At 46.2% G+C, this 25,331-nt stretch overlaps 2 protein-coding genes and 1 long non-coding RNA gene across 3 annotated transcripts; 2 read left to right on the top strand and 1 right to left on the bottom strand.

Moving 5' to 3' along the window:
• Positions 1-2,801: 2,801 nt before the first annotated feature.
• LOC147268790 (lebercilin-like) lies at positions 2,802-6,712 on the top strand. The gene is made up of 8 exons (XM_086192992.1): positions 2,802-3,107; positions 3,396-3,638; positions 3,924-4,061; positions 4,323-4,392; positions 4,485-4,589; positions 4,850-4,953; positions 5,176-5,477; positions 5,935-6,712. The coding sequence occupies exons 1-8, from the start codon at positions 2,838-2,840 to the stop codon at positions 5,960-5,962; spliced, it is 1,260 nt and encodes a 419-aa protein (XP_086049118.1). The 5' UTR covers positions 2,802-2,837; the 3' UTR covers positions 5,963-6,712.
• A 3,215-nt stretch (positions 6,713-9,927) lies between these two features.
• Positions 9,928-11,499, top strand: LOC147268791 (uncharacterized). The gene is made up of 4 exons (XR_015111174.1): positions 9,928-10,244; positions 10,325-10,368; positions 10,465-10,639; positions 11,248-11,499. It is a non-coding gene; the product is annotated as an uncharacterized LOC147268791 (long non-coding RNA).
• Positions 11,500-14,327: 2,828 nt separating this feature from the next.
• Positions 14,328-19,593, bottom strand: LOC147268792 (uncharacterized). Its single transcript, XM_086222822.1, has 11 exons — positions 19,487-19,593; positions 19,005-19,129; positions 18,771-18,912; positions 18,600-18,694; positions 18,305-18,411; positions 18,087-18,213; positions 17,893-17,973; positions 17,597-17,665; positions 17,381-17,464; positions 17,207-17,295; positions 14,328-17,069 (listed from the first exon to the last, which is right to left on the bottom strand). Exons 2-11 carry the CDS (start codon positions 19,116-19,118, stop codon positions 14,543-14,545), a joined length of 3,435 nt encoding a protein of 1,144 aa, XP_086078948.1. The 5' UTR covers positions 19,119-19,129; positions 19,487-19,593; the 3' UTR covers positions 14,328-14,542.
• Positions 19,594-25,331: the final 5,738 nt, after the last annotated feature.

Here is a 25,331-nt window from a genome sequence, read left to right on the forward strand (position 1 = left end):
ACACTGTTCAATTCTAGGAGGCAAACAGAAGCTTGCAAATGTTAGTATTGCAAAGACATCTCTTTTAAGACTTTATTGATATTTTTCAGGATTAGCAAAGAGAAAAGATCTAACCCTATGAACCTGACCCCCAGCACCCTCTCATTCCATCCCCTTACCTCCACCAAGGGGACATGGCATCATAAGAGCTTTGGCCATTCTGGATTCATTCCAAAATCCCATCAATTGCTCCTCACCTGAGTTCTCTCCTCCTGCTTGAGACCCTCAAACAGATCAACTGGCCTCTTGCATCTTTTTGTTCATATGATGTGTCAGAAAGGTCCGCCAGTTGCTGGTTATGGACCACTTCCTGCTCCTGGTGGTACAGGTTTGAAACTGCCATCCCAACGTCTCTATTCTGTTAAAAAAAAACATCAAAATCCCCTCAAGTTTGTCCAGTATATTTGGACCTTGTGACTCTGTGGAAGGAACATCTGACATGATTAATTCTATTGAATGTTATTTTAAAAATGTATCCCTGTGATTCTGCACACTCTTTCCTGACAGGAAACTTCCCCGTCCACAGCCTCTTCTAGTAAACCTGCATCGCACTCTTCCCCCATTTTCCACTCCTTGGTCACCTCTCACTCTAAAATGATGGATCACACACAAGAACCACTTTTATAGAAAGTTTTTATGTTAAAAATGTACACTCATTACAGTTACTTTTAAAATCCTGAGAGCTAAAATACATAACTGAACAAAATAAAGAGCAAATACAGGGTGACCACAGGTCCTTAAAGTCTTAAATACAAAGCATGAGAGGTGAGTGTGGGACGACCACACGGCCCTCTGTGGACAGCGTCCACTTGTTAGCAGACCACACAGCGTCTCTGCAGTAATCACACATAAAACAACCACGGAATTACAAGGAGGTCATGTCTGACTCTGCAGACCCTCTTCACCTGTGCCCAGTGTGGCAGTGGCTGGGTGGCTAGGAGGGTGTCTGGTCATCAGAAGGTCAATGATCTGTTTTCTTATGACATCTGAAACGGTATTGGCGGTCGAGGTGGCAGCAGATGCACTGTCCATGGGCAACCTGCTTTCATTGTTGACCCACTCTTGGTGCCACTGCAGCCCAGGTTGCTGTGTCGGTGCAGAGACAGCGGCACACAGGTGGATGACCTCTCACAAGAGAGGAGACACCAGCTTGATGTCAGAGTTGGTGACCACCGTCGTGACTGAATCCATGCTTGGTCCAGAAAACTGTTGGATTTGCAAATAAAACTTTAAGATTATTAGAAATTCATTTGACCTGCAATTTTTTAAAAAAAGTGATCAGATAAAATAGCTCAGTGTCTGGGGAAGCAAACCCTTTCAAATAGCAAACTGTCTCAGATTTATGTGGGACCCAAAAGCAGCCAAGGGGAGGACAACAAAAGTCTTTAATTCAAAATGGTGAAGTAAAACACAACACTGGGAGTTCAAAGGAAGGAAAAAACAAAGTATCAAAAAAAAGGGTCAACAGGCTGAAGTCCTGGACGAGTTCAAAGGACAAACCAAACAAAGTTCTACACAGGACTGAAAACTAAGGCCTTAGGGGAGACGTGGAGAACGACCATGACGCCGACTAAGACAATGAAGCCAGCAGAGACAACAGGAAACACAGAGGTGAAATACATGAAGTAAGGACACAGGTGGTGCAATCATACAGGTGAGACAATGAGGCGGTCACAGCAGGGAGCACACAGGAAGACAAGACCTGAACTTCAGATTAAAACAGGAACTAAAGGCAGACCAAGATAAAAAGGGAACGCACGGGAAGACAGGACACAAACCACAAAATAAAACAGGAAATCAAGACACGGACCGAGACACAAACAAAACATGGTGGACTCCTGCAAAGGTTTTGAATTTGCAAACTATGTGCAAACAAACCTTTGAGATCATCACATTCCAATTTTATATGCAATAAAAACATGATTGCAGTGAGGAAAGTCTTGCCCTTCAAAGAGATTTTTCTCTTGATTTCATAACAAAGACACAAAGGACCTCATAGTTCTGTGATACAGTTGCAGAAACATGGCGCAACACAGGAGAGCCTCAACCACAGGCCAGGACTCAGCAGTCCACCTCCACCTCAAGGAGAAGGGGCACTCCTTTGAAGACCACAAGGTGTGTGTTCTAGCCAGGGAGGACAGATGGTTTGAAAGAGGGGTGAAAGAAGCCGTTCGTGTCAAACTAGAACGTCCATCTTTGAACAGAGGAGGGGGCCTCAGACACCAACCGTCACCCACCTACAATGCTGTCCTTAGATCCCTCCCCAGGAGGTGCAGCCGGAATTCACGATGGGGAGAACTTAAGAAGCTTCTTGGATGAGAGGCGAAGCGTCTTCACTTACAAGCGGTGAGTCCAGTTGCCTTTATTGATCATTTTTGGAGAGTTGCAGAAATAATTGCATTTAGCCTTTTCACACAAGCAATTTATTCAAAAATAAAAGCCAGAACTTCTTAACATATGTTGGTGCACAACAAGACCATTCAAATAACTTTAAAATAAATGAATCCTTCAAACAAACGTTCTTGTGAGAGCTTTTATTTTGAAAGACTCCAGAAATGTTGCTGACAGGATGTCAGTCCAGCTGAAAACAGGTCATTCCAGTCTGTTGAGCAGTGAAGATGAGTGACAGGTCAGGATGAGTGATGAGACTGACTGATGAAGGTGGCTCCCAGTCATCTGCTGCCCTGAATGAGATCAGTGATGAACTCACTCATATGAGGGGCGGTTGAAGAGACTCCATTCACACCACATTTGGTAGACAACAACTTGACACCTCCAGCGTTAATCACACCTCTGAAATGCAGAACTCAGAGTCCAGGCAGTCCCATCCCCCGAGACCCTGCACTGGTTTTGGGTCTCACAAAGTTCACCAAAACATGGACTGCAAGGAGCTGGGGAGTCTGGTTAGTGCACTACAGAGTAAGAACCGTGATCTGCAGAATGAAAACCATGATCTGCAGAATCAGCTCAGGGAATCCAGGAAGGAGGAGATGCTGCTGAAGAGGATTCAGCACCGCCACATGATGGCGCTGCGCAACTTCCAGGATGCAGAGGACAGCATGTCACAGGTCAGTTCCAGAGTCCCTTTGGTGTCTTGAATAACATGAATGCAGTGCCTACTTTGAGTTCTGAGGAACAAGTCTAATTTGGAGTTTAGGCTCAGTTTGGATCTCTGACTGGACCTCAGAGTTCTCCCTTGATCTGATTTTAATCTCTGATACCCAGCAGTAATCTTGGGGTTCTGACTTTGAGCTCTAGATTCGGACTTTTTTTTTAGATAGAGATCATGAGCCCAGTTCTCAAATCATGGCTCAGTTCCAGTGACAATTTTCTAACAATGTTCTTGTTGTTCCCAGGTCCAAGCCAGGCATGACAATGAGGTCAGATCTTTAAAGAAGGAGCTGTATCAGACTCGTTCCTGCCGTAATTGTCTGGGACAGGAGCTGCAGGAAAAAGACAAGAGGTTGCTACATGCTGTTGATCGCATACAGCACCTGGAGCAGCTCAACCAGGAGAAGAGCCTGTTGGAGAGGGAGGAGCTCAGCCTCCAACTGGCCAAGGTGACACAGGAACGGGCTGAGATCACCAGGAAGTATGAGGTATGTTTGTGTTGACTGATGTGGTTCAACGTCAGATGTGAAAAGAGTGTCTAGCCTTGTTTACACCTGCACCAAAAGCCAAAGTGGGAACTCACTTGAGGAGTCCACTAGTGATCAGATCCATGAGGAGGATCTCTGTACCCGGTGGACACAGGTCTTCTGAGATGAAGGTCACCACCAACAGACCATGACTGGAGCCTGGAAATGTGGATCAGATTATAAACCCTAGGTGGGAAGATTAAGATTATAATTCTCTTTTTGTTGGCTTTCTGTCTTTTCTACTAGGACTTACAGAGAAAACAGGATTTGAGTGAGTCTGCATTCAATCGCCAAATAGCCATGGAAAAAAGAAAGGCTGCCACAGCCCAAAACACATGTTGTTCTCTACAAGAGCAGATAGAGCAGCTAAACAAGGACCTACAAGTGAGTTGGAGGAGCAGTCAATCTGACCTCACGTCGTCCCAACCTGCGTCCAGTTTCTGGGCGTTTGAGGACATAAATGATCACGTTGAATAATTAGACGTTAGCACAGGTGAGCCTTGCTGGAAGGCTGATATTAATGTTGAGTGAACCCAATATTGGAGACTGATTTTCCTCATCAGCTTTGGGTCAACAGTTGTAATGTGTGTGATGCTGGAATACGGAGGAATCCTTCAGTAACTTCATGTGTTGTTCATCAAACAGGATCGAGACAGAGAGCTGGAACGGAGGAATATTTACTTGCAGAAATTCCCCAAACCTTCCACCAACAGAGGTATCAAACATAATCTCCTGAATGACTCAGCTGTTCTGGATCTTCTCAGTTGACACTGATGGCTCATTATCTGAGTCCTTTCTCTTTGACAGGGAGAAAAAACAAGGGGCTTCAAACAGAGGAATCACTCTTGATCCCTCTTTCACACGTTTACTCACGACAACAGGAGCCTTTGGCAAGTGGATATCCTTCTGCAGGTCAGCACACAGTTCACGTTCCCTCATTCATTCATTCATTCATTCATTCATGCACTCAAAGGTGAATCTACAGAAGGATTTGACAGTGACAGTGATGTCATCGCTGTCGTCCACCTCACCCATTCCTTCAGTGTTAATGAAGAGGATGTATCTGCCCCATGGTGCAGACTGGTTCTATACTGGGTTCTACCTCGGTCCGTGCTCCTCCCCTGCACCAGCTTCCACTGTAACACTCACTCATGGTCGTGTCTGATTCACAGGAACAGAGACCAAGATGGTTCAGACAGAAGAGGAATTCCCTTCAGCCACAGAGGCTGGTAGTCTGGTGCCACTGCTGGAGGAGCAGAGGAGCTCTGGCAAATCAGTAAGTGATTCAGATCATTGGAACACGTGCATTTTTTTAGAGACATGCATTTTTATTTTCTAAAGCTTGAACGTTGAATCATGCTGAGTGTTTTTACAAATCTCTGTGTTTTTAAATACACGCATTTTGACACGTGAAGCTTGGAACATTGAAGAAAGCTGAATAGAACTCAGACATTTCTGATCTCTGATGAACCTTTTATACTTTTGTCTTGTGCTTCAGGTTTCAACTGGATATCCAGAGGTCCCAGTCGAGGGAAACGACTGTCCAGACCCTGGTAACCAAAGACAGAGTACAGAAAGGAGGACAGCAGACGCCTCACCAGAGACAGACCATGAGAGCCAGACGTCCCTCTCATCATCTGGGTCCAGGGAACCACCCAGACCTGTTGAGGAACACCGGCAGCCCAGATTTATCCGCAAGTACATCTTCAGAGATGTTGATGTAAACCTGCACTGTGGGAGACCTGCCTACTGGAACCTGGACTCAGAGACAGCAAGAGTAACAAAGTCTTCATTCACATTGTAAGTTCAGCCAGAAAGAGAGTGTGTGTGTGTGTGTGTGTGTGTGTGTGTGTGTGTGTGTGTGTGTGTGTGTGTGTGTGTGTGTGTGTGTGTGTGTGTGTGTGTGCGTGCGTGCTCATATACATTCATGAAATGTTACTGTCTGGATGTGACAGCGAGAGGTGTCACTCTGTCTCCTTCCAGCAGGGAAGTGGTGCAGCTGACAATATGGGAGTCTCAGTTTCCAGAGTGAAATTGTATGAAAAGAGACAAATGAGCCTCAGTGATTGTAGAGAGGATCAAAATGTCTGCTATCGACCTCTCTAGTCTTTTCTGCTAAATGCTGAATCCTGCAATGGGAATGAACGAGACCGTATTTGCCCTGTGACTCCGATGTGCTCCAAATGTGAATGGCTGTTCTTCAGTGTGCACTCCACTAATTCATCCATTGACCATCAATAACACTTTGTCTGTACAGGCTCAAGAGGAGTGAGGGGGACAGCTGAAACCCCTGTGTACTGGAGCCAGAGCTCCCTGCCACGGAGCAGCCATGATGAAACCAGTCAGTTCAAAAGTCAATGTGGATGTTTGACTGTCCAACTCACATCAAGAAGATCAAGGACCAGCTAGCAGAACAAGTGTACGCCATGAGAGCGACCCCATGATGAGGAATATCCTTTCCCAGAGTGATGCTGAAAAACTGGTGCATGCATTTATCACTTCTCGGCTGGACTACTGCAACTCTCTCCTGTCAGGATGTCCTAAATACTCTCTAAAGAGTCTCCAGCTGGTCCAGAACGCTGCAGCGAGGGTTTTGACAGGAGTTAAGAAGAGAGAACACATCTCTCCCACTTTAGCTTCTCTCCACTGGCTTCCTGTAGGATCTAGAATCGACTTCAAAGTCCTTCTGCTAACTTATAAGGCTCTCAATGATAAAGCTCCATCCTATTTGAAAGAGCTCATTAGTCCCTACTGTCCGACCAGAGCACTCCGCTCCCAGAATGCAGGTCTTTTAGTGACTCCCAGTATCAATACAAACAGACTGGGAGGTAGAGCTTTTAGTTACCGGGCTCCTTTACTGTGGAACCAGCATCTCTCCATGGGTCAGAGAGGCAGACACTTTAACTACGTTTAAGTCCAGGCTTAAGACCTTCCTCTATGACAGAGCCTTCAGTTAGGACTGGTTCAGGTAGCTCTGAACCATTGATAGCTATGCTGCTATAGGCTTAGACTGCTGGGGGACACATCAGGTTACATGGAGCCCTTCCCTCCTCTCCTCTCCTCTCCTCTCCTCTCCTCTCCTCTCCTCTCCCCCTCTCTCCTCCTCTCCTCCCTGCACATTTTTGGAACTGTCATTACCATTACTTGTTGCACTTTGTAGTTTGGCCTTGGTGTCTCGCAGTCTCTCTGTGTTTCCACAGATCCACCAGAGCCCCAACCGCCGCCTGCATCGCCCCCCCCCCCCTTATTCCCTACTGTTACACCGGCCTGCGCTCCCCTTCCATGAACCAGTCTGCCATCCAGTCCCCCATCAAGCTGGCTTGCTCTCCCTGCCTCCCCTACCAGAAGCTTCCTTCTTCAGCTGTTATTAACATTTCCATGTTTCCCACATTTTGTATTGTAAACTGTTTTCTTGTATGTAGCAACATCTACTGCACGTCTGTCCGTCCTGGGTGAGGGATCCCTCCTCTGTTGCTCACCCTGAGGTTTCTCAGATTTTTCCCTGTTAAAAGGGTTTTCTATGGAGTTTTTCCTCAGTCGATGTGAGGGTCTAAGGGCAGAGGATGTTGTTATGATGCCATGTGAAGCCCTTTGAGACAAACTGTTTGTGAAAACGGGCTATACAAATAAAATTGCCTTGCCTTGCCTTGCCATCCATGGAGGTCAGGGGCTCCGAGAAGATGGGTCACCTGAGTGCAGGTCTCCTCAGACCTGCTGGCATCCAGGGGTCAGTGGAAACAGACTGAAACACCTTTCCAAAGAGAATCTTCTATTGCTGTTCCTTCTTGCTGCTCTGCTGCTGCTGGCTGCTGTCTTATGGATTGTTGCACTTGGTTGGGCTGCTCGGTCCTCGTCCTCATCGTGTCCTTCCACGTCTCGGAGTTGAAAAGTGACAGTGGTTTGGTGGACGGAATTCTGGAAGTCCCACATATGGAGACCGTTAGTTCTTCTAATGCTGAGGAGCATGAAGCTCTACTCCTGACTCAACCTTGCCTGAAACAAGTGAGTGACAGGCCTGTGGTTTGGATCCTCATGGTTCTGGACACCAACAACATCTCTGCTCCACCAAGCCTCAGTCATGAGACGCAGCCTGAAGGCTCCACCAGTCAAACCAGTAAACCAGTAAAAGAAGAGTTCCAGCCAAAGTCATCTGCTCCTCCCTCACTGGCTCTTCAGCCAACTGCTGAACTTTTCTCTGCACTTTCCAAGATCATATCTTCAGGAGCCTGAATAATTAGTAGGGGTGAGCGAGTCCAACACTGTCTGTATCTGTACAACCACCAGAATGACCTGTATCCATACCTGCACCTGGAGGGGGCGGGGCTTCACCTGGAAATGGGTGGGAGTTAAACCAGATGTGGGTGCAGCTTAACATGGAGGAATGTGTTATTTGTTGAATTGCTTTCAAGAAATGAAGTCACTGATCAGAAGTTGCTGCATTTATTGTTTCTTTGAAAATTGTTTCAAAACCCTCAGGTTCAGCTTCAGATGTTTTTGATCAGAAGACTAAATGAACTTTTTCCATAACAGTGTCAGATTGAGCCTTGTCTTGGTCACAACCTTCCCAAGCTCCAGACCCAGGTGGTCAGCTATCTTCTGAGTCAGGTCTGGTAGTTCCAGGTCCAGGTCTTCACGCCCATATCAGAACGCACGTGTGAGTGTGACAAAGTCTCACTGTACCTGTCCTTCGGATATTCAGGGTCGACAAGGTTCACTCCATTTCCTGGGTCAACCTGGTCCACGAAGTCTGGCTTTCCCAGGTAAAGGTCTCCTTACAGTTAGGACTCGACTTCTTGGAAACTCTGGTGCCCGCCAGGTCCATGAAGACCAGTCCTGGCCTTGCATTTGGGGTCAGAGGTCAAATGTTTGCTGACAGGAGCAACACCTCCACCCGTAGCTTCTTTCCCCCTAAAATAGGTATTTCTATTGCCTCCTCCCAGGCAAGGTGGAAGATGAAGGGAGTTGAATAACAAAGTACAAATCAAAACCACTCTGATGAAGGAAAAAGCCGAAACTACAAAAGCTCAAAATCACTTTGCAGAGGAAAACCTGGTTAGACAAAGTAACAAAGAAACTCAAAGTTAAATTAAAGCTGCAAGCAGCGTTGTTAGGGCCTGAGCCCCCGCGTGGCCTACGGCCGCGTCCTTGACACTGGCCCCAATCCAACGGTGTAATCGGCAAATCCCTAGGCCTTGTAGTTTAGGAGATACGAGCCTCAGTGCGCTGCACAGTGTGAGAGCAGAGCTGAGAGCCGGCCCTTTAAGAACCCCTCCCTTCTCTGCTCGCTCTCTGCCATCTGTGTCAGAGCTGAGAGCAGAGCTGAGAGCAGAGCTGCTAGCTGGCCCTTTAAGAACCCCTCCCCCGCTGCACTGTGTCTGATCTGTGCTGGAGTGGAGAGAGTGGAGGATTCAGAGAAATGTAGTGTGTAAAAGCTGAATAAGTCGGCATACGTTGGTCAAAAGTCACACAAAATACCATATTTTTGTAGGGATTTTTGTCAGGAATACAGTGGTGTGTTTTTAAAAGCTGTGGAATGTATGGTGTAGATGTGAGAAGCATTTGTTTGAGAGTATGTACCCTGAGAGGACACGCTCTCCCCATAGACTACCATTGTAAGGCGAAAAGTGTCTCCCCCACTTTGACGGCTCATAAAATCCAAACCGAGCGTGTAGTATATTAACCTTGAACAACTTTTAATCAGCACAGTTGGGAGAGTAATGTGTGAAAGTTTGGAAGCCCTGGCATTTACGGTTTAGGAGGAGATAGATTTTGTTCGGGGCGCAAAATTGTCCAAAATTAGACATTCGTGTCCAAATTGTGGACATCCTGTTACAGTTAGGTCAGGGGTGTGAGTGTATGATTTATCCGTCTTGATGAGACGAGTTCAATGGTGTTTGTCCCATGTCTGTAGGACATTCCTACAGTCTGTGGCGTGGTTTTTTGTGTATGTAGGTGGCGCTATTGAGTAGAGCGCCTCTTTTTTTTTTAATTATCGAATTTTTTGCCGCACCCGATGTGCTTACCAAATTTGGTGAGTTTTCATGCATGTTTAGGGGGTCAAATTTACTTTTGAAGTGGCGAATGTGACTTCGAAACATAATAGGGTCTTCGCCAGGGACTGGCTCAGGCCCTAATTAGTTAAGGAGCATGGCATGGACTAAAAACCTGACTAGACAAAGAATCGACAAAAATTCAAACTTGGATGAGGCATGGAATGAGGTCTGGAATGAGGCCTGGAATGAGGCTTGGAATGAGGCATGGAATGATGCCTGGAATGAGGCTTGGAATGAGGCATGGAATGATGCCTGGAATGGCGTAAGCTTTTTGACATGAAGGACGAGACGAACTGACATGACACGAACTGTGACGGAGGAGCAGTGGTCCTCACTGTGGCCCCCCAGCAAGAAGGTTGTGGGTGGAGCCCCGGCTTGAGCACGGGGTCTTTCTGGGTGGAGTCCATATTCATTAGTTTTTCTGCGGTAGACATTTCAGGGATACACAGTGTTTGGTTTTGTTGTGTTCCAATGACATTTCTTGACTGCAGGTATTTAAAAAAGCGATTACCAGGTATGTTACATTTATTAACTTTTTCTTCAAATGTCATCAGCACCTTTTGTGAGTTGTTATGATCTCCAATTTTTTTCCAGGCCCCTCATAGCCCAGATTTAAAATCCAACGTCTGCTTTTCCTGGTGGGAAGGAGTCATTTCTCCATATTGAGCTGAGATACTGTTTGACTTGACGCCACACGACAATCTTTTTTTTTTTTTTTTTGTCCTTCTTTTAAGGATTGCGCTGCATGCTGAATACAGGTGTGTAGGGAGGGGCAGACTCAGCTGGAGCTCCTCCATTTCCTTCCAGAGAGGTCCATCCCTTCCTGTGCAGCAGAACAGCAATGTTCTTAGCTGTGCTGCCCAGTGATGCCAGAGTGGACTGGGACAGTTCAGCCCCCTCCGTCAAAGGGTCAGTACAGTCTTGAGAGCCGTGTCCAGGAACTTCTAATATCCCAGAGACATCCAACAAACAATGTTTTAAGTTGCGTGAACAGGTTATTTGGAGGAGGAAGTGGAAGATTTTGAAACAGGTGCAGTAATTTAGGCAGTATATTCATTTTAAGACATTTATTTTGCCTATTAGTGACGTTGGTATCCAGAGATAATTGAATGTGTTCCATTGATGGTGCATAGTCACTGGTTGCAGTATGTTTAAGTTTGAGGACAATTTGGATACCCAGATATGGGAAGCGGTCCACAATTTTCAGAGGAAAGAAAAGAAAAGAAATGAAAAGATAAGATGAACCTTTATTCGTCCCTCAGAGGGGAAACAGGCACTGTTACAGCAGCAGAAACAGAGAAGTAGCAGCAGAAAAAATACAAAAGCAATAAATAGCAGAAACTCTAATAAACTACAAGAAACAAAAATAAACTACAAGAAAGGCTTTTGTAGGAGGTTTGTACTTCCTAATTGGTTTAGGAACATTATTGATGGTTTGTTTAAGTTGTATCCTGAGATTTTTCAAATCTACCAATGAGTTTTCATAATTCAGGAATTGATTTTTCCATCTTTTCCAGAAAGATGATTACATCATCCACAAACAGAGCCAGACCGTGTTCCTGTTGTGCAACTCTTAATATGCCTGTTTGTTTATGTGCTCTTACAGCTGTTGCCAGTGGTTTGATAGCCATTATAAACAGCAAAGGGGATAGGGGATCTGCCTGTTGACATCCTCTTTGTATTTTCATGGTTTTGGATATGTTACGATTAGTCGTGATTTCAGCATGTAGTTCTGCATGAAGTAGTTTTATCCATTTATTAAAGTTTTCTCCAAAAGCAAAACATGTAAGGATTTCAGATAAATATGTCCATTCCACTCTTCTTTTTCAAGCTTTTTCAGTGTCTAACATCAGTAATGCGTCATCTGCTGCCCCCCTTTCCTCCATCAATATATTCAGAATTATGCTTACATCATGGAAGCCATGCCTACCTTGTTCAAAGCCATTTTGATCTTTATCTATAATATTTGGGGGGAAAAATGTCACTTTACTTGACTTCAAACCAGTTGTGGCAATAAAGTCCAAAGTGTGGACACGGCAATGAGTTGGGCCATCGACGAAATGAACCAAGTTAAATGAATCCACAACACTTAAGAAGTCATCAGCATTTGAGTTACATTGGTTAGACGCACAAGAAACTGTGCTGACAACCATCAGTCCCACCACCCTGCCCTTTGAGAACCACGCCCAGGCGCTACCCTCCTCCATCCTACACTGTCCCTCTCCAGTCCCACCACCCTGCCCTTTTTTTTTTTTTTTTTTTTTTTATAAACCTGTCCTGTTCAGTAGCTGGGGCAAGCAGCATCAATGTTCTTGGTGCCTTGTTGTACTGAAGCAGTTTTATTCTGCATAGGAGGAATCTGATGAACTCCTCCTATCGCCATTTATGTTTAACTTTATTAGGAATGGTACTGGTTCATTGATGAAGCGACCGGACTGAGGCTCAGGAGTGGATAGGAAGAGAGAACAGGGACAGGATAGGGAAGACAAGGGGGAGGGGGGAGACAAAAACAACAACAGCAATAGCAGAAAACAACAACAACAAAAACCAAACAAACAAACAAAAACCAAACAAACAAACAAAGAAAAAGTAACAACAACAACAACAAAAAAAGAAAAAACATTGGTTGCAGAATTTCGGTGCAGGCTTACCATTTGGTTAAATATAATTTTAAGATAAATGTCTGAGTGTGTGTTTATGGGTCAGTTGTGCGGCCCATGCGTGTATGTGTGTATACACGTGTATGTGTGTGTGGTACGGTTTGTCTTGGATGCTGTGTGTAGCTGGCTGTAGCTGATGTGGGGGGGCCAGGACATCGCACCCCCAGTCGAGGATAGCAGGTAGGTCAGGACCAGGACACCAGAGCACCCAGAAACCCCCAGGACACGGGGAGCCCCAGGCCACCCCTCCCCCAGGAAACAGCCACAGGCCCAACCCATGCCAGGACCCATAGGAAAGCATAGGAGCAGCAACCCCCACCCGGAAGCAGCCCAAAGAGAGAAGGGGCAGAGAGGACCCCGGTCCCGCCGGGCACCCCCCCCCCCCCCCCCACAGCATGAGCAGAGCCCAGGGGCACAGGACCCCTCTGGCCCGAGACCCAACCAGAGCCCCCCAAGAGGTCCGCCAGCGGCGAGGCTGACACCCCACACCCAGGCGGGGCAGCTACAGCCCACCACAATGACCAGGCCCACCGCCCCCGAACAGAGCTATCCCCCCTAACCCACGATCCCCATCCCTTCTACTCATCCCCCTCCCCCCAGAGCAGGCGGGCTTCAGGCTATAGGGCACCACCAGCCAGCCAGCCGGGACCCCCCACTCCCTCGAGAGGCCCAGCCCAACCCGCCGGGGTGAGTTGAAGGCACGCACGCCCAGGACCGCCACCCCCGGACAAAACAATCATACTCTCATCTTCCCCCATAGAGGGGCTGAGTACTCCATAGATGCTGATACGGTTCAGGGCACCTCAGACTTAGTGAAACCGCCAGCGAGCGATCCACTGCACAACAGCAGGGCCCGTGACCAACCCCAGCCCAACCACCACGCTTGGAAGAGGACCACCCCCCCACCCCCTCAAAGAGCCCCGGCCAGGCTTGCAATGGAGGCAGCACTGGACCCACTCCCTGCCCCAGCTGCCCCCCATCCCAACATGTGTGCAGGGTGCGTGTTGTGCATGGGAATGTAGATGTGATGATGTGGATGACTAGAATGTAGTTAAAATTGGCGGAGGCACCCAGAGCATGGGAGCCCCGCCGGTTGCAGACGGCAGAGTCTCCCAGTACATCCTCATGCACTCCCCCAAGCCCTAAATGTCTACGATGTGATTAAAATTGGGGGGTCCAGCCCCTCAAGGCCTAGTGACACATAAGGTGTGATGTGATGGGACAGAGAGGCAATGAGAGGGGCTGAGGAATGGGCCAGACCTGCAGGGGGCCAACTTCCAGACTGGCCCCGCTGACCATCCCGTCACCACTGCAACCAGCCAACAGGGAGTCTAGCCTCCCTGATCCAGGGGTCAGATTGGAGCACCAAGGGGCACTGTCCGGACATCCGGGCAGAGGGCCCACCACCGCGCTGTGCGAGGGCAGGGAGGGCCCAGGCCCCCAGTGCACAGTGGTCAGGGCCCCCAGTTCGATCAGCATCGAGGAGGTCAGCCCCCATCCCTCAGACGTCCCCCAGCATCCTCCCATTGTCCGGAGTGGCGACAGTCCAGGACACCGCGCCAGGGCCCAGCCCGCCCGAGGAAGGGCCGAGGTGAGAAAACTCCTCCCAAATGTGGGTGCGACCCCCCGTTGGAGCGGCAGGGCCCCAGGTCAGCAAGTCCCAGGCACCAAGCAATCCACCTCTACTTCACTCTCCACCCCCTTACCTCCCTCCCTCCTGACCCCCCTCCCCCTCCCTCCTGACCCCTGACCCCCCTCCCCTCAACCCCCCTCCCCTCAACCCCCCTCCCTCTCCAACCCCCACCTAACCTTCCTTCCCCACCCTCCTCCCATCATCTGGGGGCACATATGCCCCAGCCGCCACGGCAGGCCCCAGCACGCCCCGCTAGTGCCCGGGGACCGGGTGACCACAGCCCCCCCACCAAACGACCCCACCGGTGGACCGGCGTGAATCCCCACCCTGCCCTTTGAGAACCACGCCCAGGCACTACAGATGCCCCTCCTCCATCCTACACTGTCCCTCTCCAGTTCCACCACACAGCTCAGTGACCCCATGGCCAGTCCTCCCACTTGTGGCACCATACGTAGCAGACTCAGGTGGTAGTCACCCCACCCCGGATTCAAAATTTGGTCTGCAAGGAACCAAACATTCTCACTGACCGCGAGGCCAAGGAGCCTTGCTCGTTGGTGTGGCAGTCAGAAAGCATATTTCACAATGCTGATGGTGATCCGTTGCAGCACGTATCAGGTGCAGTGGTATTTCCCATTTTTTTCTTGGGGGTGGAAAAGCTTTCTGATCCGTTGCAGCACGTATCAGGTGCAGTGGTTTTTCCCATTTTTTTCTTGGGGGTGTAAAAGCTTTCTGATCCGTTGCAGCACGTATCAGGTGCAGTGGTTTTTCCCATTTTTTTCTTGGGGGTGTAAAAGCGTTCTGATGTGTTGCAGCATGTATCAGGTGCAGTGGTTTTTCCCATTTTTTTCTTGGGGGTGGAAAAGCTTTCTGATCCGTTGCAGCACGTATCAGGTGCAGTGGTTTTTCCCATTTTTTTCTTGGGGGTGGAAAAGCTTTCTGATCCGTTGCAGCATGTATCAGGTGCAGAGGTTTTTCCCATTTTTTTCTTGGGAGTGTAAAAGCTTTCTGATCCGTTGCAGCATGTATCAGGTGCAGTGGTTTTTCCCATTTTTTTCTTGGCAGTGTAAAAGCTTTCTGATCCGTTGCAGCATGTATCAGGTGCAGTGGTTTTTCCCATTTTTTTCTTGGCAGCGTAAAAGCTTCATGATCTGTTGCAGCATGTATCAGATGCAGTGGTTTTTCCCATTTTCTTCTTGGGAGTGTAAAAGCTTTATGATCTGTTGCAGCATGTATCAGATGCAGTGGTTTTTCCCATTTTCTTCTTGGGAGTGGAAAAGCTTTCTGATCCGTTGTAGCACGTATCAGGTGCAGTGGTTCTTCCCATTTCTTTCTTGGGGGTGTCAAAGCTTTCTGATCCGTTGCAGCATGTATCAGATGCAGTGGTTTTTCCCATTTTTTTCTTGGGAGTGGAAAAGCTTTCTGATCCGTTGTAGCACATATCAGGTGCAGTGGTTTTTCCCATTTCTTTCTTGGGGGTGTCAAAGCTTTCTGATCCGTTGCAGCACGTATCAGGTGCAGTGGTTTTTCCCATTTTCTTCTTGGGAGTGTAAAAGCTTTATGATCTGTTGCAGCATGTATCAGATGCAGTGGTTTTTCCCATTTTCTTCTTGGGAGTGGAAAAGCTTTCTGATCCGTTGTAGCACGTATCAGGTGCAGTGGTTCTTCCCATTTCTTTCTTGGGGGTGTCAAAGCTTTCTGATCCGTTGCAGCATGTATCAGATGCAGTGGTTTTTCCCATTTTTTTCTTGGGAGTGGAAAAGCTTTCTGATCCGTTGTAGCACATATCAGGTGCAGTGGTTTTTCCCATTTTTTTCTTGGGAGTGGAAAAGCTTTCTGATCCGTTGTAGCACATATCAGGTGCAGTGGTTTTTCCCATTTCTTTCTTGGGGGTGTCAAAGCTTTCTGATCCGTTGCAGCACGTATCAGGTGCAGTGGTTTTTCCCATTTTTTTCTTGGGAGTGGAAAAGCTTTCTGATCCGTTGTAGCACATATCAGGTGCAGTGGTTTTTCCCATTTCTTTCTTGGGGGTGTCAAAGCTTTCTGATCCGTTGCAGCATGTATCAGGTGCAGTGGTTTTTCCCATTTTTTTCTTGGGGGTGTAAAAGCTTTATGATCTGTTGCAGCATGTATCAGGTGCAGTGGTTTTTCCCATTTTTTTCTTGGGGGTGTAAAAGCTTTATGATCTGTTGCAGCATGTATCAGGTGCAGAGGTTTTTCCCATTTTTTTCTTGGGAGTGTAAAAGCTTTCTGATCCGTTGTAGCACATATCAGGTGCAGTGGTTTTACCCATTTTTTTCTTGGGAGTGTCAAAGCTTTCTGATCCGTTGCAGCATGTATCAGGTGCAGTGGTTTTTCCCATTTTTTTCTTGGGAGTGGAAAAGCTTTCTGATCCGTTGCAGCACGTATCAGATGCAGTGGTTTTTCCCATTTTCTTCTTGGGAGTGGAAAAGCTTTCTGATCCGTTGCAGCACGTATCAGGTGCAGTGGTTTTTCCCATTTGTTTCTTGGGGGTGTCAAAGCTTTCTGATCCGTTGCAGCATGTATCAGATGCAGTGGTTTTTCCCATTTTTTTCTTGGGAGTGGAAAAGCTTTCTGATCCGTTGTAGCACAAATCAGGTGCAGTGGTTTTTCCCATTTCTTTCTTGGGGGTGTCAAAGCTTTCTGATCCGTTGCAGCACGTATCAGGTGCAATGGTTTTTCCCATTTTTTTCTTGGGGGTGTAAAAGCTTTCTGATCCGTTGCAGCATGTATCAGGTGCAGTGGTTTTTCCCATTTTTTTCTTGGGAGTGGAAAAGCTTTCTGATCCGTTGTAGCACGTATCAGGTGCAGTGGTTTTTCCCATTTTTTTCTTGGGGGTGTAAAAGCTTTCTGATCCGTTGCAGCATGTATCAGGTGCAGTGGTTTTTCCCATTTCTTTCTTGGGAGTGGAAAAGCTTTCTTCACCATCCCTTCTTCCTGCTGCTGCTCTTGCTTTTCTTTTTCTAACTCTTCCATCTCTCTCTGCTGCTGTTGTCTCTTCTCCACTCGGGACTTGTCTTTCACTTTCCTGCAACATCAAAAACGACCATGACTTTGTGTTGTGGGTCCGTCAGAACTCAACCTTTTCATGTAAAACTGCTGACTCATTGCAAAAGTAAATATGCAGCTTCACATGGGTCACTGAAAATAAGCACCATGCCGTACCTCTGCAGTTCACCTTCATCCTGACGGACCTCCATGGCCTCTTTTCTCAGCGTGCCTGCTTTGGTGGCCTTAAAGGTGTTGCTGTCTCTCTGAAAGAATCAACAGTTCTGTTAACTGATGCACGTGGAAAGAAATCATCCTGGAGACAGAAAAAGAACTGATCGTAGACGTCACCTTATCACTGGGAGGAGGTTCTTTATAAAATCTCTTGAATTTCTGCTCTTCACTCAGTTCTTCCTTGATCTGGGATTCCACTTTCTGAGGGATGAAAGACAATGAAGCAGATATGTAAATAAAAGCTGTAAAGTGACCTGTTTGGAGGTGATTTGATGTATAAGAAAATATGTTGGATGTAACTGCCAGTAAAGGAATGTTTTTAGACGTCTCTACCTTTTTGCGATCCCACAGGATTGGATTTGCACATCTGACTTGTTTCACATTTGCCTGATGCAGCAGCTCCTTTAGTGAGGAACAGATTGGATATCAATACAGCGCCATGGAAGAAGGAATCATTGAATATCTACTGGAGGTAGAAGCACAGGGACTGATACTATGACTACCAAATGAAAGCACACGTCCATGTGTACATGTGTCAGCTGCTTCGTGACACAGAATCTCTTGACGATCATTCAGGCCTTTCAGATATCACAGTTTTGTCAGGGGATGATAATTAGCTGACATCGTACCTCCGTCTTTTTACGGTTCTGCTGCTTGATCCGCTGGAGTATCTCAAATTCTTTTGGAGCCTTGTAAGTGCTTTTTGGTATCTAGGAAACCACAATCATTTTAGTGATACATCCAATAAACCCTCTATTAATATGCAATCTAATGCATGTACACATCTAATTGTAAATATTCAAAGGAAATAAATGGGTCTTACTGGTTTGGGATGGGTGAGAGGGACCCCCTGGGGCTCAGTGGGGGTTTTTGGCACCTTCTTGACCTGATGGCCTTTGGGAAATTGCTTTGCAAGCTGGACTACAATTTTATTAATCTCAGGTCGCCATCTGAAGGAGAAAATAAACGTGTTGCCTCCTACTGTATCTTGCCTTTAAAACAACTGATTTCTTCAAAATGGTCACAGACAGTTTTGTTCACCTCAACAGGGGACCAATTAACTTCTCCTCCACATGGGCAGCATCACTCACACTGCTCCACTTCTCTTGGATGCATGTGGTGAGGTTTGAGGAAAAGAAACTCAGGAACTAGAACAGAATACATGAACAAATCCATTCTCCATGAAAGAGCACGAGACAGTTCCTTCTTTCCAGTGCCTCATCCATGAAATGTACCATCACTGGTACTATCGGATGAAGGACCAAGTTTTTGTACATTAAAGTAGTACAGTCTTATTGATGGAAAAATGTATTCTTGATCAAATTGATGTTCTTACAGCATGCATGTTTTTGCTTTCCAGTGCCTTGACAATGATGTCAAAGCGTCGAAGTCCAATCTCATCCAAGGCAAATGTGGCCAGGTAACAGATAACTGACAAAACAATAGAAGTACGTCAGTCGCCATCTTGTTTCTTTCTGACTGAAATTAAAAACTGCAGTTTACTTACTGGCGAGCTGGCTGCGATGACTTTTGGGTATCTTTCCATTTTGGCCGTAGAAGTCATCGATCACCAGGTCCACCAGGGTTTTGTGCTCAATACATCCAGAAATGACACCAAGCACAAACTTCTGCTGCTGGGTTCCCCTTTTCTACAACAAAAACCAACGTGATATTGCTGAGTTGATATGGTGGACGATCAGCATCTGAGCTTGCTAGCAGCTATTTAATCCCTCTGGTGTACCTTCAGGTCCTCTGAAGCATCTTTCAGGAAGTTCTCCACTTGATGTTTGCCTGGGGTGAACTTATCAAAGACCTTAATGGCCTCTTTGACAAGTGCTCCATACATAGTTGCCATTCTATTTTTACCTGCAGTGAGAGAATGATCAATGAAGAGAAAGACTTTTCATAGCAGATGAAAGACATGGACTTTCCAGCACCGATGCAAAGACAAATGTAACCAAGCTAAAAGCTGGTTCAGATCAATGCTACACAACAAAACTGCAGGATGTTCCAGCAAAATATTCCTGCAACGTGAATGTGTCAGTTGTAGAAAATCTGAAATTGTTGTATGGAGTCTCAGAAGTTCCACCAAGTGCAGTTTTAGAAATGTACTGCTTTGCTTGTTGGATGTGTGGCAACACGAGCGCTACATGTCACTTGACTGATTCTTTAGAACAGTGGCAGCTACCGAGAACCTCTGCCAAAAAGTTTTTGTCAACTTACCAAAAAAGACTTGTCTGGTATTTAACGTTCGCTGTTCAGTGTGTGTTTGTCTTTGGGATGAGACGCCTTATAAGTCATTTTCTATTGTGTGTGGCAAAATTACCCAGTGTTGTCATTGATAAGTTCAGTGATGTCACTGAGATCAACCAATCACAAGCCACTGATGTGTGTGTGTCAGTTAACATGGCTGACTGAGTGAAGGTGACTGATCAGCTGACATCACAGGCTTGATTCTGCCTGGACAGCTTTGATCCTCGGTGACATCATCTGGCTTGTCAGGTCACAGCAGAGGAGCAGATGTTCAGAGCCCCAAGACCAAAGTGATGTCAAGCAGCTGATGGTCTTCCTCCTCAAGCCTTCCTCACCACCATTCCACTCAGACTCTTGCAACACTGACCTGATACGACAACACTTTACTAACACTTTGTAACTTTTCAAGTAATTATTGGCCACCAGGTTTAGTGCTGGAGAATCAGATACCCTCCTCTTCCTCTTGGCCATGATTGATAGCAGCAGGTTCTCTCCCATGGGTGAAAAGTAACTTGGTAATTTCACTCAAGCGCTTCATCTAAGTACAATGTAGAGGTACTCCAGTATTTGCATTTTAAGAGACATACTTTTTCCTTTCCCAGGAATACTGTGCTTCTTACTTCACTACATTTTGCTGATCCCATCCATTACTAGTTACTTAAAGGAAAAATATTTTTGCATCCTTCCATTTTCTTCCGCTTAATCTGAATAAGGTTTGGGTGGGGGGTGGAGCCTATGCCAGCAGCTTTTGGGCGAGAGGCGGGGTTCACCCTGGACAGGTCGCCAGTCCATCACAGGGACAACACATAGAGACAGACAACCATTAGCACCTACGGTCAATTTAGAGTATTCAATTAACCTTGTCCTCATTTGCATGTCTGTGGACTGTGGGAGGAAGCCGGAGGACCGGAGAGAACCCACACAGGTACAGGAAGAACATGCAGACTCCACACAGAAAGACCCCATGCCCGAGCCGGGACTTGAACCCGGAACCTTCTTGCTGTGAGGCGACAGTGCTGACCACTGCACCACAGTGCCACCTTTTTTTTTTTTTTGCATACAAAACACTGCAAAACCTGATGATGATTGTGTATTCCAATTTTAAAGACTGGCAACTCCAAGAGGACAAAATCAGAGCAGCATAACTGGAACACACAACTTTAACACAACCTTTAAGATTAGTTGTTTGACAGTGGAACACACACAAACACTGGAATACACAAATGCCGCTATGTAGAATTTATACCTTTGATTGGCAACCATTGTGTCACAGGATGAGATGTGGTCTTGATGTAAATCATGTCACTCTTCATGAAATAACAAACCAGCGAAGTGTACAGGCCTGTGGGCAACATCTTTAAAGCAGTTACTGTCTAGCTGTAGATTCAGGCCCACATGACACTGCTCACACTGCCAGGCAGTGCCTCTTTTGTCCAGGATGAATCTGCTTGGTTGTCTACTCTGGATGTTCTCAGAAAATCTAGAAAACAACAACTCCAACACTCAAATCATGGAAGAAAACAACACAAATCCTGTCTACTCCTCTCCTCTACAAAAAAAAAGGTCACTTCATCTGTGTCTCTGATATTAGATCAAAAACATTGGATTTGCAATTCTCCACTCTTGGTTCTAAAATGTGCCCTCCAATAAAATGTCGTGCTATGATGATTGTGGAAACCATCTCCCCATCAGAAGTTTCTTCCAGAGCACCAGGCGTTTCTCAAAGTGGATTTCAGTGGAGTCGCTACTGTCCAAGGTGGTGATGATGGGATGTGCCTCAGTTCACGCCATAGCATTGGGATAGCCCACCCAGAAGTCCACCACACTTGATTTAACCCCACTACAACATGTACACGGTCCTAAAATCTTGGCATGTATTGTGTGTTGGTCAATATTGTAATGTCGAGTCATGTTGTGAAGCTCCCGATACTCAGACACCAACAATATGAGCTCCATTTTTGTTTCCGCCTACAAGGTCTCCTTTGCCCCGCCCCTTGCATTTCATTTGCTGCCTCCACAAACATTGACACAGAATCGCTGAGTGGCAGAGCTAAATCTGAAGAATCACATGAGCTGCAACTCATCAACAAGCCTCCCTTCTCCATCCTTCTCCAATCCCAGCACGAACCACGGTCCATGAGGCGGAGGCTTTGGAGGCCGTCCTCCCACCTGTTCGTTGGAGAGGTATCGTACATCGATTGGAACAATCCAGCTGAGAACGTAAGCCGGTTACGTTGGTTTCTGTGCTGTTGCAGTAACAAAGATCAGTGCTGCCTCTATTCAGGCCTCAGCCTCTCTAACTGCCAAACTCTGCCTCACTCTGCCTCACAAACTCAGATCACCTGACCGTCCACCTTATTCCTACATATAAAACTGTACTTAAGTCCAGCGAGCCACAACGAAAAACTGCGTTGCAGTGGACGGATGGCAGCCTTGAGACCTTACGTGGATGTTTTGACTGTACTAACTGGAGTATTTTTCATGATTTGGAGCTTTATGAGGCCACAGAGACTATGACTGACGATATCAAATTTTGCGTTGAGACTGTTCCTAAAAAAGAGGTGATTCACTTTCCCAACAACAAACCTTACATCACCAAGGAGGTCAAAGCCTGCATTTACAAAAAGAAACTGGCTTTTAAACAGAAGGACCGTGCAGGTGCAGCTGCGGCACAGAAAGACTTAAATTTGGTCCTACGGAAGGCCAGAGAGAATCATAGAAATGCTATCGAACAGAGCTGTAGCTCTATGGACAATAAAAAACTTTGGGACTCCTTGAAGAAGGTAACAAATATGACATCTTTTAAAAAAGTCATTGCTACCTCAAACGAAGCTGATAAGGCAAATGCACTGAATGACTTCTCTTTAAGATTTGATTCTAAACCTTTTTTATCATTTGAATTGCCTGATCTGAACTATCTTTGCTCCTCCTCTAACTGTGTGATAATCCACCCTTCTGCGATTCAGTCAATATTTAGTAAAGTGTGCAATAAGAAATCTGTAGGACCCTTTTATATAAACACTGCTCTTCTGAATTAACTAAAGCTCGGTGCCCTGTTTTTCAAATGTCCTTAAATAATCACACAGTTCCCTCTCTTTGGAAAAAGTCCACAGTCATTCTTGTGCCAAAAATATCATGTCCCTTAGAAAATAAGGATTATCGACCGAAAACTCTAATGTGTGGTAATGAAATGTTTTGAAAAATTCATAGTGAATCTAATTAAACCTGGGCTATCTCCATTCCTCGATCCTCTTCAGTTCGCTTACAGACAGGGCCGTAGCACTGAGGATGCGATTGTAAGTGTTACCCATCTAGTCAGTAAGCTTCTTCAAAAGCCCAAGGCTTATGCACGTATTTTATTTGCTGATTTTAGTTCTGCTTTTGACGCTGTCTGTCCAAATCTTCTCATCCAGAAATTATTCAACCTTCAAGTTAATCCCTTGACTGTTAAATGGTTTTATTCTCTGTTCATTGACAGAACGCAACAAGTTGATGTAAATGGAACACTCTGAAGCAAAAAGTTGCAGTACAGGGATCCCCCAAGGAGCTGTTAGTTCTCCTCTTTTATTTACCCTGTACACAAACGAATGCCGCAGCAGTCAGCCCAACAACTTTACCATCAAATTTTCTGATGACACAATGATTTTAAGTCTCTTGAATGTCGGTGACTGTGCTTCTGTTTATTTTAATGAGATCGCTTCCTTTAAGGTCTGGTGTGAAAGGCACCATCTTATCTTATACACGAATAAAACCAAAGAGATGATCCTGGATCCGAGGGAATGTGAACGTCACAGCTGTGCTGTTATCGGTGACTGTGATATTGAGCAGGTTGATTCATACAAATATCTGGGTGTAATGATGGATAACGCACTGAAATGGAGCGCACATGTTGATCTCTTATGTTCTAAAGTGTCTCAGAGACTGCACTTTCTACGCAGGCTTAGCTTGTTTGGCATCAGCCCCAAAATTATGTTGACTTTTTATAACTTTCTTCTGTTGATGCTTGTTTTTTTTAATGTCACAATACCAACCCTCCTCCTTTATCCAGGGTTGGCACCGGGAAATGTGTCCCAATTGAGACAATTTGACAGAGTTACTGAGGTTTTCTTTGTTTTGTTTTAAAGTTTTGTGAGGTTTTAAACAACAACAAATCCCAGTTAAAGCATTTTAACTGTAACATTTTAAACATTTTGTACAGTCGAAATCTAAATGGACCAAAAAGAGACAAAAGAAAAAGCTGTCAGCGGCAATGTGAGACAGTGGTGTTTGTCTGGCCCTCACGCAGGTTCAGTGTTTTGTTGTTTTCCCAGACCTCCATCCACACACACACAGGCTGCGCTGGCTCACAGAAAGAGTGGGTCATCATCCTTTTGGTCAAGGCTGTCAATGGCAGGTTCAGCAACTGAGGGAGCTGACTGAAGTGAGAAAGCAGCTGATGTGCCAAAAAGCTGCAAAACATTATCGGGCAGCTGGTGCTCATAGCAAGCCTCACCTGACAGCTTCAGTCCATATCGGATGTACAGGATGGAGTGAAGGGTCTGCAAGGACATCAAAGTCTGAGTTTACTTTTTACCACACTTATCTGGCTAAATACTCTCTCGACTTCAGCATTCGAGTGTGGCAACGACAACACGGACGCAGCAGCCATGGCAAGTTCTTGGAACAGGTTGGTATCAGCTGCATCCCTGAACTTCCAAATCTCACTCCAGAAGCCCAGTGTGTGTTTGTCTCATTCCATTTACAAAGATGGATGACACGCCATTGCTGGACAATCTTGTCTGTCTCTGCAGGGCTCTTATTGTGCTTCAGTGTTTCCTCCACATTGAAAATTGACGTGTACTGCAATGCTTCCATGTTGTCTAGCAGACTCCCCCTCAACTCATTAGTGAGCGAGATGGTGAAAGCAACACACCACTTTCTGACATTGTTCTCATCCTCTGGCGCAAGGTGGAGCTCAGCTGCCTTGGACTCAAAGAGGTAACCAAGGAATGGTTTGGGGCTGATGTGTCCATCCATTGGCCCTTTGAGCACATCAACATTTGCCAGTGGATACAGCACCCTGCTGCTCACACACTTTATCAGGCTCACCAAGCTGTCAAGTAGCTGAAGAGGATCAACCTGCTTTCCCTCAAAAGCCTTGATGGCCAGCTGTACCTCACCCAGCACTGACTTTAAAAATGTTAGAGACAAGATGTTCTGAGGATGCTTGTTCATGTAGCGATGTTCACTGGACTTTGTGACTGAGAAATGCAGCCTTAGCTCCTCCCACTGGTCCAAAATGCCTGAAACCACAGGTTCAGTGGAGAGCCAACATGTGGCACACGCCTTAGTTGTCTGGAAGGGTTTCTCACCATAGTTGATAGTCTCATATATGGCCTTGTAGGCCTCCCTTATCAGCCCTTTGGAGACACTGGAAACCAATTGTAAGTCTCTCATACCAAGTATTCCACACTACGAGGGATGGTGTCATTTGAAGCATGACTAACAGCGAGCTGCTGAGAGTGACACACTCAACCAATAAGCACAAGATCTTTGAGGCCATATTCCTCCTTCAGCACTTCATGGACCCCAATGTTAACCCCCGTCATAGCAGAGGCATTGTCAGTCCCTATTCCCAGGAGTTTTTCTTTTTTAAGGCTACACTTGTCGAGGAAAGCAACAACAGCACCGGCTATAGATCTGGCATCTCCTCCCTCCAACTCAACAAGCCCCAGAAATGTAGACACAGTTGTGTGCTTGCTGTCGCTAAAGTACCTTATTACAACCCCCAGGTACTTCGAAAAACTGACATCCATAGATTCATCAAGGAGGAGGC

This window comes from Aulostomus chinensis, chromosome 2, assembly GCF_037954235.1.
Source record: "Aulostomus chinensis isolate RoL2024-O1b breed Wild chromosome 2, RoL_Achi_v1.0, whole genome shotgun sequence".
Classification (NCBI taxonomy): Eukaryota; Metazoa; Chordata; class Actinopteri; order Syngnathiformes; family Aulostomidae; genus Aulostomus; species Aulostomus chinensis.